Source organism: Bubalus kerabau, chromosome 4, assembly GCF_029407905.1.
Source record: "Bubalus kerabau isolate K-KA32 ecotype Philippines breed swamp buffalo chromosome 4, PCC_UOA_SB_1v2, whole genome shotgun sequence".
Taxonomy (NCBI): domain Eukaryota; kingdom Metazoa; phylum Chordata; class Mammalia; order Artiodactyla; family Bovidae; genus Bubalus; species Bubalus kerabau.
Genome location: NC_073627.1, coordinates 13,326,048 through 13,339,879, shown reverse-complemented (window position 1 = coordinate 13,339,879; position 13,832 = coordinate 13,326,048). Strand labels below are relative to the sequence as shown.

Genomic DNA, 13,832 nt, shown 5'->3' with positions numbered 1-13,832 from the left:
GTATTGTCCCATGTTGTGTACTTGGAGGTGTTTGGGGGGTGCTCCAAGAAAGGAGTCACTCCAAGAGCTGGCCCTCTAGTAAGGGAGGCCTCAAGAAACGTAGCATTTGAGGCAGGAGGGCGTCCTGGTGTGGGGTGTTTAGGGGAGGCTTATTACAAGGTAGGACTTTTGAGCTGGTGTGGTAGACTTGATGGCTAGTGGGGAACCCAGGCAGCACCTCCTAGGAGAATCCAGGAGCTGCCTGAACAAAAGCAGGGAGAAGGCAGGGCATGGAGCGGAGCCTTGCAGAGCCAGATGCGGGGCTCCAGAAGATGTCTGGGTTTGATACCGCCTGAGGCCCACAGAAAGTTCCCAGCAGCATTTTACCAGCAGTGGTTCTTGGGAGCTCCTATACAGGTGTCTCCGTGCAACCTGGTGACCTGGCTGCTGTCTGCACGCCTAGGTGAGCAGAGTATGGGTGTGGAGATTCAGGAGACCCCCCACTCCACCCACTGTGCCCACCTTCCAGAGACTGCAAGTCATTTATTCATTAAGCCATTTACTATGGGGATGGATGGGCGGTGCTGGGTGCCATCTAGCTCCAGGGCAGGGGCGGGCCCACGGGTACCCGGGGCATTCAGGTCCGGTCCAGGTGCCGGGGTCGGGGCTCACTTGCTGCGACAGTCCGAGGCGCTGAGCGACAGGAAGACGTCGGCCTTGCACTGGAAAGTGGCGCGGCCGTCGGGGAGCGGCTCGCAGCTCTGCAGGTTGGGAATGATCTCCTCGACGCACACGGCCTGGGGGCGAGATGGGATGGAAGGATTAGGGGGCGCCCGCACCCTCCAGCCCTCCGCACCCAACAGCGCCCATTACTCACGAGACTCCGCAGGTTGGGGCGCATCTCCCGGAAGGTGCCGACCCCTCCCAGGGATCGCGTGCCCCCGCGGGGCTCGGAGCGCCGTGCGTACGGCGACCTGTGGAAGCCGGACAGCAGCCCCGCGGCGCGGCCCACGGAGTAGTACCCCAGCCCCGCCGTCGGCTTGTACCACGCGAGGCCAGGGGACGCCAGCAGTAAGCACAGCGCCAGAGCGGCGGCCACCAGCATCGTGGGCTTGGCCATGGGGGACTCGGTGGCAGCGGGCGGCGGGGTGCGGAACGGCAGCACCCTTGCCTTATATCTGCGGCGGGGCGGGGCGGGGCGCGAGGGCGGGCGCCGGGATGCACGGGCCTCCGCATCCTGGAGGGAGAAGCCCGCGCGGGGTTGAGAGCCTCTTGGGAACAGGGGCACGCTGGCGAAAGATGCTCCAGGGCTTGGGGGAATGCGACGCCCCCTTCCTCCCCACCCACGCCCACCTCCCCGTTTCTGGCCCACTCAACTCTTGCTGGGAAGCAGCCCCCAGGCCCCTCCCAGACCTTAGTCCCGACTCAGTGGGGGGAGGGGCGTCGGTGCTGCAGAGCCCTCAACGAGTCCGACGGCGCCCCAGCCCCCCCCTCCTGTCCCCCCGTACCCCGGGGACAAGGAGCCGTTCCCACCCTAAAGGGAGCTGACCAGAGGACCAGGCTTCTGGAGGAGGCACTGAAATCTAAGAGGGCCGGGGGTGGGGAGGGCAGAGGTGGGTTTCACACCTATGAGAGTTTTATACCACTGATCTGGTCCTCAAACAGCTGGCAGGACAGGCAGGAGGGCTCACAGGACAGATGAGGCGAGGCCAGGGGAGAGCCGTTGCACAGGTGGGTGCTGTGACCCTGTGCCACTGTGGCAGAGGAAGAGCTGAGATGATTATGGGGCCTGAGAGGAACTGGCAGAGCCCTTGAGCTTCCTGGGAGGGAGCCAATGGCTGGGCTCTGGGTGTGTGCTGGGCCTGGCAGGCAGCTCTGTGTCCTGCTTGAGGGGACCACGCAGGCCCTGGGAGGACCAGGCTGGAACCCAGTAAAGAATGGAGAGGAGCCCACCTGACAGCAAAGTGGGAGTGGCCTGCCTAGAGGACTGTATGACCTGTGGCAAGCTCTAGGCTTCTGGGGTGAGGGCACCTGTCCCGGTGTGCCAGGGCTAAAAGCCTGGAGGCTCGGTTCACAGTCTGGCACCCTAGGCATGTGGGTACTTCCTGTCACAGGGGAGAATTCCCCAGGGAAGGCAGAACTCCAGGGAGGGGAGGCGAACAGGGCAGGCCAGACGGAGGCCAGGCCACCCTGTGGGATCCTCTGCAGCTGCCACTGCCCACCTCCCAGTGAAGGCTGGTCTTCTTACTGGTCTGTGAACTCAGTGACCATGGATCCAGACACGCTGTAGATAGGTACTTAGAATTCAGTTACTGCCTAGAGCCCAAGAGCTAAATGGGAGCACCCAGGAGGCTGAGTCCAAGGGCCCAAGACGGAGAGCACACAGCAGGTGACATGAGGCTTACTCAGCTGCCCCTCCTCCTGCTCACACTTTCCAAACACCCTGGCCACGTGCCTTCCCAGGACAGACACCAGCACAAGGGCCGTGGCAGCTGGGTTTCTGGGCAAGGAGCATATGACCTCCAGGTTCTGTGAAGGTTCCTTCCCTCTGGGCACAATGGTCCAGACCATGTACCGCCCTGCCTTCTCCCCTGGGGACTGGTGCTCAGAAACCAGCTACCCACTGGGCAGAAAGCGTTACAGGGACACAGGGCAGTGACCCCAGGTGCGGGGGGAGGTCGAGAATAGACTGGAAGGAGCCCATGCTCACAGGACATGCAGCCTACAGCAGTTGCCATCCAGAAGCTGCTCAAAACCCTAGGGCTGGGTTCCTTGCCCCCGCCCCACACCAGGCCACCAGCCAACGGGGGCTGAGGTGAGTAGAGGTGCCCGAAGGATGTCCCAAGGGCTGAGTTCCCCTAGATGGGGAGACCCTCGGACACCCGTGGACACACGTCCTGATGTCAGACATTGGCCTTGACAAGGAGCTGGGAGATGGGGACTCAGGCCACCGGTCACAGCAGCCTTGGCAAAGCCCTCTGCACAGCTAGCACCTACTCAGGGACAGCCTTCCAGAGGGAGGAAGCATGGGAGCGCCTGCCAGCCGTGTCCATCCAGGGTCCCTGCAAGCACTCTGAAGAGGGGGCCTCCCGGCCTCTCTACCCCAGCAGGCTCTTCCAGCCCAAGCCCAATCCTCCCACCGTGGCTCTTCCAGCTGATCCCTGGCTCCTTCTTCTCCAGGGGTGTGACTCAGGGCCTCTCGGCATCGCATTGGGATGTTTATTCATGAGTTTTCGTACTGGCGCACACCGAGGCTGCCTCAACACCAAGAAAACAAGCAACTGGAGCCTCCGGCCAGGCTTAGGTGGTTTAATGAGTTTTATTTATTTGATAAAAGTGTCAACGTTGTGATGGGAGAAAACAAACGCAGCTCCAGTCCTCATTTCAACCCTGTCAGAGCCCAGAGGAGACTGTCCCCGTGCAGGAGACAGCCACCCAGAGCCACTGTGGGGGTGAGGCCGTCTCAGGGTGAGGGCAGGGGCGTCGGGCAGCGTTGGATGGCCTCATTCCTTGAACTTCCACTCCTGGCGGCACATGGGGCAGTGCTGCTGCACCTGCTGCGCGTTCAGCCACTTGAGGATGCAATGCATGTGGAAGCAGTGTGAGCACTGGCCCCACACCAGCGGGCAGTCGTCACCCGGCACCTTGCCTGCGGGAGGGACGAGAGGACCTGTGAGTCACCCAGAGCACAGGACAAGTCCGATGGGGGAAGCATGCCCAGGGTGGCCTCAGGGCTCAGAGAGGACAGGAATCTGGAAGGAAACCACAGACTCAGCTGAGCAGCCACCTCTATATGAACCTCTGCAAAGACCACCCAGGCTGCTCCCACCTCCACGTGGGAGCTCAGCAGCAGGAAGAGCTCTGGCCGGGCCTGAACCCCCGTCCACTGGCCTCCCAGGGCCTGGGCCCATCTGCAGACACACTGCAGCTCTGCCATTTGGCACCCGTGATGCCAAGAAGGTTACATCAGTGTGTCAAGGCGCCTGCACAGGTGACCTGCCTCTGAGCAGCAAACCATTCTCTTGATCAAGGTGAGGTGAGCCGGAGCCTTAGAAACTAAATGTCGCCATTGCCAGGCAGTAGGGACCCAGTTCAGTACCAGGAAGCAGGTCGGGGACACAGGGGCTTATGGCCCAGCCTCTGGGCCGCTGGGAGTGATGTGGCACTGCCTCCCGTTTCCTCCCCATTTCTATCCTACCTGAGGTCCAGAGAACCTGGTGCTGGCCCTCCAGCCCACACACCTGCACGTGCTACCACTGTGAAGAGGCCCTGGCATCAAGAGAAACAAGTCCCTGGTTTTTAAGAATCTACAAAACCCCATCACATAGCTGGTGCCGGCAGAGCACAATGTCCTCCCCCAGCCACAAGCAGGTAGGTCCCCATGAGCAGGGCGAGCTGCAGCTTGCTGCCGCCACCCTCCAGGGGGGCCATTCCCCCAAACCATTGCCACAGGGCCCCTCATGCCTATTAAGCGTGAACCAAATCCAGAAGTCACTAGGGCACACAGTGCAGCAGCCAGATAAGCTGGAGTGAACAGGAGACACCTTGTCCACGAAGTAGTTCCTAAGTGCTGGCCTGGTCACATGCGGTCCTGGTCGTCTCTCTTGACACCAGACACAGGGACAGGTGACTGTACCATGTGTTAAAGAGATAACACCACGGCGAAGCCACATGACAGTGTTCTCAAGACCTAATGGAGCACCTGCTCTGAGCTGCACAAGGGGCCGGAAACCTGACCTGAGCGCTTATCCAAGCCTCACAGTGCTCCGCAGTCTCTATCATGCCCCCGACATACCACCGACAGACAGGAGGCCACATGACTCCCGAGGGCAGCTGCCATGGCCTGAAGGGAGCATGCCGGCCAGGAGGCTGGTGTGGGTGCCAGGTCTTAAATATCCTTCAGTGGCTGCTCAAAACCTGCACCTCCTTCCCAGTTCAGGAACAGCCCTTGCCCCACAGTGGTACATTCACCCTATGGAGTCAGACAGATGGGCACTGCCATCTTCTTACTCTCTTGTTTGGGGCAGTGTTTCTCAATTTTTTTTTTTTTTAACTTTTTATTTTGTATTGGGGTGTAGCCCATTAACAACATTGTGATAATTTCAGGTGAACAGTGAAGGGACTCAGTTATACATATACATGGATCCTTTCTCCCCCTCAAACCCCCAATCTTTTAAAAGTAATTCTCTCTAAAACAAAACATCACTCCTTTTCTGAATCTTTTACGACAAAACAACCAAAAAACAATTTACTTGGCAAATACAAAACCATCTAGCTCACTCTGCTTCCCAGGCCAGGGTTCGGGGCGAGGTGGACGGCCCTGTGCCAGGAGCCCACAGGGTGTGACACCTGATTTCTGTTGGTTCTCACCCCCACCCCACCCCACCCAGGGTCTTTCCCACCTCAGCAGAACTACGCTTGCAATCACCCCTAACACATAAGAGCCCTTACAAATAGAGGATGCAAGAGGATGCACAGGGGCCAGCTAGCCTACTGGCAGGAGTACCCTAGCCATCACATCCATTCGTGGGGAATCTGACACCACCTTCCATGCTGATAGTGACTCATGCTAAGTGTCGGTGGGATCCTCTCCATAAGACTTTCACTCACAAAGCCCTGAGACAAGGAGCGGGTTTATCACAGTCTGAGTCACTCTGGATTCTTCGTAGGAATTTCCTCTCAGCAGAGAAATCCAGCATCACTTGATCTGTATAGAAGGCACCCTGGGCTGACCAAACACTTTGATCATTACAGCTGGCTCACAACCAGCAAGTCCAAAGTTCAGCCTCTAAACACCCCCTCTTCCCAGGAGCCAGCACACCTCAGCCAGCCCCACACACTGGGTTCCACAAGCTGCATGCAAGCCCTGGTGCCATCTTTGACACACAGGCTCACTCACCCACACTGGGTCAAGGGCATGACCACATAAATGCTACCTAGGACTTTTCTTTTCAGAAGCCACATCTGCTGCTGAGAAAGTTGCAAGTACCTACCTATAACCTGTGTTGTACCTTTGAGAAAGGGTGGTTTTAGGATTTCCCTGGTGGTACAGTGGATAGGAATCCACCTGCCAATGCAGGGGACATGGGTTCAATCCCTGGGCCTGGAAGATTTCACATGCTGCAGAGCAACTAAACCCAAGCAATGAAACCACTGAAGCCTGTGCGCCTAGAGCCTGTGCTCCGCAACAAGAGAAGCCACGGCAACTAGACTAGTGCTTCCTCAACTAGAAAAAGGCTGCATGTAGTAACAAGACCCAACTGAACCAAAAAAAAAAAAGGGGGGGGGGGCGGTTTTAAACGGATTAAACCAAGCCAGACCTTGTGCTTCTATTCTCTCTCCCTGTTACATAAAACCTCATCAAGTAGAACCAATCACTGATTTCCTAAGATTATATACCAGCCTGATTAAATCAGGATGGATTAGCCCATAGGTGATGAGATTTCCTCTCACCGAATGTAAAGATTTAAGGCAAGGATAAAATTATACTTGCACTAAAATTCAATTATTTGAATTTCACTGTAAGCAAAGATCTGGTACTATTTTGATGTTCACGGCCCCACAGGACAGGCCTGGTCATTGACTTCTCAGTGGTCCCAAAATCTCACTTCTCTCTTGGGAACACCTTTGTTCCCTAGGCAAAGCCTTAAGAGCCTTCCTACTGCTTCTAGTTCACTTGTGTCTGACTAAAAACTAAATTCACTGGTGCAAAAATCTCCTTTTGACCCAAATATTTTCACTTCACAGAACACACTGGAGACAAAGTGAAGTGAAAGTGAAGTCACTCAGTCATGTCCGACTCTTTGCTATCCCATGGACTGTAGCCTACCAGGCTCCTCTGTCCATGGGATTTTCCAGGCAATAGTACTGGAGTGGATTGCCATTTCCTTCTCCAAAGGATCTTCCCAACCCAGGGATCGAACCCAGTTCTCCCGCATTGTAGACAGACGCTTTACTGTCTGAGCCACGAGGGAATAATGCAAAAAAAACAGCAAAGATGAACTCTGATAAAACCTGAGGTCAGGCATTTTGCAAGACAACACGTTCTGAAAGAATCAGATGTCTACGGGGAATTCCCTGGTGGTCCAGTGGTTAAGAATCTGCCTTCCAATGCAGGGGATGTGGGTTTGATCCCTGGTCTAGAAACTAAAATCCCACGTAATACAAGACAACTGAGCCCATGCAACACAACTAGAGAGAAGCCTGCCCAATGCAATGAAGGTCCCTACACAGCCAAAATAAATAAATAAAAATAAAAACAAATAATTAGATGTCTAAAACGCAATAGAGAAGTTGAAGCAAAACTATTCTAGATTAAGTAGTGAAGGGAAAAAGTGATCACACCTTGGGTCTTGGCTCACACCACCCAACAATAAAAAGACATTTGAAGACAACTAAAGAAATCTGAACAAGGACTAGGAATGAGGAGCAACGGTAAGAAATATGTTGTCTAAGGCGACAACAGTGCTGGGTGAAAGTCAGCACTGAAGTAGGGCATCACATTTAGCGTTTATTATGGCTTCCCTGGTGGCTCAGGGGTAAAGAACCCACCTGACCATGCAGGAGACATTTAGCCTTTACTTTAAAACAGCTGGGCAAAAACAACCAGATATGAAAACGTGTTATTCATCATTTATGTGCTGGATTGAGGGGTAAACCTTGTAACATCACACTTTTTTGTTGACTTGATATTTTCAAATAAAATGCCTTAACACATCTTTGTGTTCCACATGTCTCATAGTGACTTTTATCAGGATAGCAAACTGTGCTCTTTTCCTTACAAAACTTTTGACAGGATCTTTGTACAAATATGGGCCCAAATAGCCTGGCTTTTCTCTATCAACTTTTCTTGGCTAGAGGAAACCAAACCCCAGAAACGCTGTGCAAGTACTTCTGGGGACACGTCAAGGCCAGATGATAGGCACAGCTCGAGAGACAGCGGGCAGGGGACACTCACAGTCCGGGCAGCAGCCATTGAAGGCCATCCGGCAGATGCCGCAGTTCTCGTCGTTGGCTACCCAGAGCCAAGTGGCCACGCCGTTCCAGCATTTGATCTTCACCCTCATGGCGCGAGGAGCCTGCGAGGAGGGAAGAGACCACCCGGCTGTGCTGAGTCTGCAGAGCTACGGCACCTGGAAGCCAAAGAAGGGGTGTCGCCCCGAGGGTTCAGCGTAGGCAACAGTGGCCGCCGAAAGGCAGTAAGAGCTGTCTGCAAGGGGGCTGGGGCGGGGGCCGGGTCCTCGGGAAGCCCGGGAGGACCGGTGTTGGTCCTTCGCCAACACCGCACTTCTGCCCCGGCGTCCGCAGAAGGGCTCGTCGGCTTTCTTTAACAACCGCAGAAACGCGCCGTGCGCTACTTCCGAAAGGGCTGACGGGGCTGAGTAGATGGAGACCCAAGCCCGCTCCCTACGAGGTCACCCCGGAAACAACCCTGGCGTGGGCCCCACGGGCCGCACTCACTCCCGCCGCGGGACTAGGGTGCGGGTTCCTGGTGCGGTGGGGGAGGGGCAAGGGAGAGGCGCCACGCTCGGCCACGCCCCCAACGGCCGCGCCCCCGCCGATCTAATCGCGCGCGGCACCACCCGCCTTCAGTTGGCAGCGCCGGCCCCGCGCGGGAAGGTACATAAACGCCTGTGGCCGCGGCTCGGCACTTCTCAGAGGCGCCCGCCGAGCTCCTTGGTTCAGCGCGCACGCGCGGCCTCGCCCCCTGAGACGCCGAAGGCCCGCAGCCAATCCGCGGTCGCTCTGAGGACGCGGCACCGGAAAACCCCCGAGCGGCGCTGGAAGTGACGCGCCGACGTGCTGACGCGCGGGCTCGAGCCGAGGCCGATTCCGCGCCCGCCATGGCCGACAAAATGGATATGTCTCTGGACGACATCATTAAGCTGAACCGGAGCCAGCGAGGCGGCCGCGGCGGGGGCAGGGGCCGCGGCCGGGCCGGCTCGCAGGGTGGCCGCGGCGGCGGGGCCCAGGCCGCCGCGCGAGTGAACCGAGGCGGCGGACCCATTCGGAATCGGCCGGCCATCGCCCGCGGCGCGGCGGGCGGCGGCGGCAGGAACCGGCCGGCGCCCTACAGCAGGGTGAGTGTGGATACCGGGTGGCGGGCCGCGGCGAGGGAGCGAACCGGTAGGGCGGCGCACGGGCGACCGGCCGGGCGGCCGGCCGACCGACTGACCGACTGGGCCGGGGGGCGCGGGCGCCGGCCGCTTCGGCGGGCGGGAAGGTCGCACGCCTGCCGGGCACCAAGGCGGAGACCCTGGCGGCCTTTGTCTTAGCAGGGCGCCCGGCCTCACGGCTCTGGGGGCCGAGGGGCCGTTGGCGCGGCCGCCCCGGTGGCGGGAAGTCGGTTGGAGGGAACCGAGAAGTTGGGGGACGTGTGGCCTTGGCGGCCGGGTACGGCCTGACGCGGGCGAGAAGCGGGGGCCGCGGGTCTGTCTCAGTGCCTGCCTCCCCGCCGTGATGGGGGGAGGGTCTTGCTGTGGCCGTGAGGGCGAGGGCGAGCCCTGGAGTGAGACTCACAGACCTTTTTCTGTTCTTGTGTTTTCTTTTCCCTCAGCCGAAACAACTTCCCGACAAATGGCAGCATGACCTTTTCGATAGCGGTTTTGGGGGTGGTGCCGGCGTGGAGACCGGTGGGAAACTGCTGGTGTCAAATCTGGATTTTGGAGTGTCCGACGCTGATATTCAGGTAAGGGACTGGAGTTTCTTGGTGGGCGGGTCACTCCGCACGGAATTGGTTGTGGCGTTTGGGACTTGGCCCTGAATCCCCCCCACACACCTTGGGACGACAAGCTCTCCCAGGCACCCAAGGGCCAGCCACTGTTCCCTGTGAGGGGCTTCAGGAATGCAGAGCAGAGGTTGAGCTAGACTTGAAAGCCTGACCAATGTGTCAGTTTGTGCTGGAAGACAAGACCCCAGCTTAGTCTGGGGCGCTGCTGTTCTTTGCTAAAACGTGTTCTGTAGATGAAGGCACTCTGCCCAAGCTCTTCTGACAGAAGCTTGGTTGAATGTGCTCCGTTTCTTTTCCTGGAAGAGCTAGGCTACTTGCTTTCCTTACGTTTTGCTTGTTTTAAAGGTTTGTTGGGAGGAGAAAGCACTTCTTTTGTAGAACTGACAGCATAGAACCAGGATGGTGCCAGCGTCACTCTGGCTCCATTTGCCTTAAGCCCTATGTCTTACTTGGAATTTCATCCCCTGTCTTCTCACTTATCCTCACCCCCTGGGTTTTGCTAGTGGCATGATTCTCAAACATCTTTGGTTGAAGCCTCTTTTTTTTTTTCCTCTCTCTTTCCTCCCCTTTTTCTTTTTTTCCTTTTCTTTTTTTTGGTTGAACCCTAAAGGCTTTTAAACTTGCTGCCTAAAATGGTTAAGTAATGACATCTTGGGGGTCAGTCCAGGAGATGGCTGGGCAGGGTACTGGGCCTCCCTGGGTTCAATTTCCCAGAGCCCAGCCATTTACTTTGCCTTGGGAGGACAGAGCAAGGCCAGTGAGCACTCACAGTGTCTCAACACTTTTTTTAAGGTGGTTTCTGGCATCCACTGGAAACCGCTTTTGGTGAACTCCACTTCCCGCTGTGTGCCTGCGGCCGGAGTAGCCCCACACTCTGGGTTCCCTCTCCAACTCCCAGCCTGCCTGAGGTCAGGGCAGTTTCCATGGCAGCGCTTGACTTCAGGCTTTGCGGCAGGCTTGAGTAGGAGGAGAGGGAAAGGTGAGCCAGAATCTGCCCTGGGGGAGGGGCTGGGTCAGGGCTCCCAGACAGAGGGCCCTTGGAGCTGGTCCACAAGTGGATAGAGCCCCTTGCTCTGTGATCTTGGCCTTGGCTGCTTCTTGGCACAGTCCTTGGGTGTGTTGTAAATATTCCTTTGTTGAAGAAGATAGCAACTTAATCTTTGCCCTTCATTGGTGGGCTTTGTGATCCTTCACCTGCATCGTGGTACAGATGTCAGGTTCCCAAGTGGGCAGGAGCCCTCGGGCCCAGCTGCTCCGGGAAATTGCTGTCCCACCTGTCCCATCCCATACCCCAGGTCCCACCGCCACTGCCCTGCCCCACCACATGTATGTCTTCCTCCCAGGGAAATACCCCAAAGCAGTTTACACTTCCAGGGAGTGTCCCTGGGCCACCAGAAGAAAGATTGCTTTGCTAACAACTGCTCTTTCTGACTCTCAGGAGCTCTTTGCTGAATTTGGAACTCTGAAGAAGGCGGCTGTGCACTACGACCGATCTGGCCGCAGTTTAGGAACAGCTGACGTGCACTTTGAGCGGAAGGCAGATGCACTAAAAGCTATGAAACAGTACAACGGCGTCCCTTTGGATGGTGCGTTTGGGATTGGACCCAGAAAGGCTGCAGCGCTGTAGCTAGTTTGCGGAACCAGAGGCTGGCCCCATCCCTGCAAGAGTAGGGTCCCCTCTGCTTGAGGACACTTTGTGTTCGCCCCTTTGTCTCTCTTCCACTACCACCTCTCATGCTGCCCCACACATCTGGACCAACCTCTTGTGAATCCCCATCCAGCAAGCTACATCCCTCCCCTCCTTCAGCTCCTTCCGGAAGATTCACTTCTGTGAAGCCTTCTCAGAATCACCATAGTACAACTCTTGAGTGCGGGGCTGTAGTCGTAAAGACAAAGGTACCTTTCTGCTCCTGGGCACCCCGGACGCCCGACAGACACCCACGTGCACTGGATGAGAAGGAGCGAGGAGGCGCTGGTGGGGCTGTTCTCCCACCAGCATTTCCAGGCTGTCCTCTCGTCGGGAGCATCAAGATGCACAGTGTCCCTTTCCAGTGCTTGCATGGAGGCCAGGGTGCTGCCCCTAGTAGGCTTCAGAGTCCTCTAACAGGAGCTGGCCCTCTTGTGTTCTCTGCCACAGGCCGCCCCATGAACATTCAGCTCGTCACCTCACAGATTGACACGCAGCGGAGACCTGCACAGAGGTGAGTTCAGGGCCTCTCTAGTCAGGGCTGGCCTGTGGGGTGTCTCCTCATGCTGCAGGTCTTCCCAGGCATGTGAGCAAAGTTTCCTTTTCTTGCTAGTGTAAACAGAGGTGGGATGACTAGAAACCGTGGTTCAGGAGGTTTTGGTGGTGGCGGCGGCACCCGGAGAGGCACCCGTGGAGGCAGCCGGGGCAGAGGCAGAGGCACCGGCAGGAGTTCAAAGCAGCAGCTTTCTGCAGAAGAATTAGATGCCCAGCTGGATGCTTATAATGCAAGAGTAAGTCACAGAGGAGGGCTGGGTGAGGGTCAGTCCCAGACCAACTGAGAGGAGGGCCTCATTTTGAATGAGCACCTCTCTTCCTCTGTTTCAGATGGACACCAGTTAAACAGACCAGCAAATCCGTGCATGGACCAGGACCCAGAAGTCTCGTCCGTGCTCCCTGGTGGGAGGGGGTGACAGACTGGGGCTGTGTGGCCAATGATGGATTTGTTTCTTTTATGTTTTAAAATAGGATTTAAAATTCATGTAAAGGTTTCTTTTTCCTTTTTTTTTTTTTTTTTTTTTTAAATTCTGAAACAGACCTGTTTTGTACTGAGTTATTTTTGGGATAACTTTTACTGGTTGTTGTTGTGGAGAAGGTGGCGTTTTCACCTTTGCCATAATAAAATAGAAATGTGTGTAGAAGTGGAACTGTTTAATTCATCCCATTCTCAGGGTCCTCACCTGGGCCAGAATGCTGGTGTGATCTGGTAGGCGGGAGGGACGTGGGATCTGAGGAGGAAATGAGGCAGGCCTGCTGGGCACATGGCACCTGGCCTCTGGGTTGGAGTTCTGCAGGAGGATGCTGGCTGCCACGCTGTTCCCACAGATCCAAACCCCTTTTTCTCACCCCCTCATCCCCCCTAGGTGGGAGGACGTGGAGCAGTGGTCCTCCACACTCAGCCACCTGTTCATTGCCTGTACTGCCAGGTGAGGTGCGGGGCAAGGTGGGGTGCCCTGTGCTTCTGGCCAATTTCAGGTGACTGCTGGGTTGAGCTGTTCCTTTCCTTCTCGTGCTCTGGTTCTCAGAAATCTGGGTTTAGTAGTTCTGACTTTGCAACATAATCCCCGCGTGTTTTTCATCTTTTGTGTCATGAAGGAAAGATCACTGTATTCGGTGTTTTCTTAATTATGTACTTGGAGATGTAGATAGTGGGAGCTGTGGTAGAATCTCGTTTGACCCACAGGGAACTGGGGGGGCAGGCAGACACTGGTGCCCATCTGGACCCCTCCTGGGACAGACTAGAGCAGGATGGTCATGTTACTTGCTCGAATGCTGGTGTGACCTGCCATGCAGTTCTACGGTTCAGAAGGAGCCAAGCTCCCTGGGGTGTGGGGCATGGACATCTCTTTGAGCCTCCCCTCCTGAGGACATGCCTTTGAGCCACTCAATTATGCCTACAACCCAGCTAGAGGGAAACTGGAAAATTCTTAAACAGATGGCCCACCTTACCTGTCTCCTGAGAAACCTGTACGCAGGCCAAGAAGCAACAGAACCAGACATGGAAAAACAGACTGGTTCAAAATTGGGAAAGGAGTACCGTCAAGACTGTATGCTGTCACCCTGCTTATTTAACTTACCTGCAGAGTATACCATGCAAAATGCCAGGTTGGATAAATCAAATCAAACTGGAATCAAGATTGCTGGGAGAAATATCAACAACCTCAGATATGCAGATAATACCACTTTAATGTCAAAGTGAAGAGGAACTAAAAAGCCTCGAGGGTGAAAGAATGAAAAAAGTTAAAACTCAACATTCAAAAAAAGAAGGTCATGGCATCTGGTTCTATCACTTAATGGTAAACAGAAGGGGAAAAAGTGGAAATAGTAACAGATTTTATTTTTGTGGGCTCCATAATCACTGCAGACGATTACTGCAGC

At 55.9% G+C, this 13,832-nt stretch overlaps 3 protein-coding genes across 4 annotated transcripts; 1 reads left to right on the top strand and 2 right to left on the bottom strand.

The window, feature by feature from the left end:
- Nucleotides 1–517: 517 nt before the first annotated feature.
- On the bottom strand, nt 518–1,141 carry NPB (neuropeptide B). Its single transcript, XM_055575398.1, has 2 exons — nt 857–1,141; nt 518–776 (listed from the first exon to the last, which is right to left on the bottom strand). The coding sequence occupies exons 1-2, from the start codon at nt 1,097–1,099 to the stop codon at nt 648–650; spliced, it is 372 nt and encodes a 123-aa protein (XP_055431373.1). The 5' UTR covers nt 1,100–1,141; the 3' UTR covers nt 518–647.
- A 2,138-nt stretch (nt 1,142–3,279) lies between these two features.
- On the bottom strand, nt 3,280–8,579 carry ANAPC11 (anaphase promoting complex subunit 11). Of its 2 annotated transcripts, XM_055575400.1 has the most exons (3): nt 8,440–8,579; nt 7,937–8,057; nt 3,280–3,628 (listed from the first exon to the last, which is right to left on the bottom strand). In XM_055575400.1, the coding sequence occupies exons 2-3, from the start codon at nt 8,043–8,045 to the stop codon at nt 3,483–3,485; spliced, it is 255 nt and encodes an 84-aa protein (XP_055431375.1). In that variant the 5' UTR covers nt 8,046–8,057; nt 8,440–8,579; the 3' UTR covers nt 3,280–3,482. The 2 variants fall into 2 exon arrangements, with proteins under 2 accessions (XP_055431375.1, XP_055431374.1); XM_055575399.1 differs by lacking the exon at nt 8,440–8,579 and having other exon boundaries at nt 7,937–8,071.
- Nucleotides 8,580–8,680: 101 nt separating this feature from the next.
- Nucleotides 8,681–12,595, top strand: ALYREF (Aly/REF export factor). Its single transcript, XM_055575393.1, has 6 exons — nt 8,681–9,059; nt 9,536–9,667; nt 11,148–11,295; nt 11,847–11,910; nt 12,010–12,187; nt 12,282–12,595. The coding sequence occupies exons 1-6, from the start codon at nt 8,823–8,825 to the stop codon at nt 12,294–12,296; spliced, it is 774 nt and encodes a 257-aa protein (XP_055431368.1). The 5' UTR covers nt 8,681–8,822; the 3' UTR covers nt 12,297–12,595.
- The last annotated feature ends 1,237 nt before the right edge of the window (nt 12,596–13,832 follow it).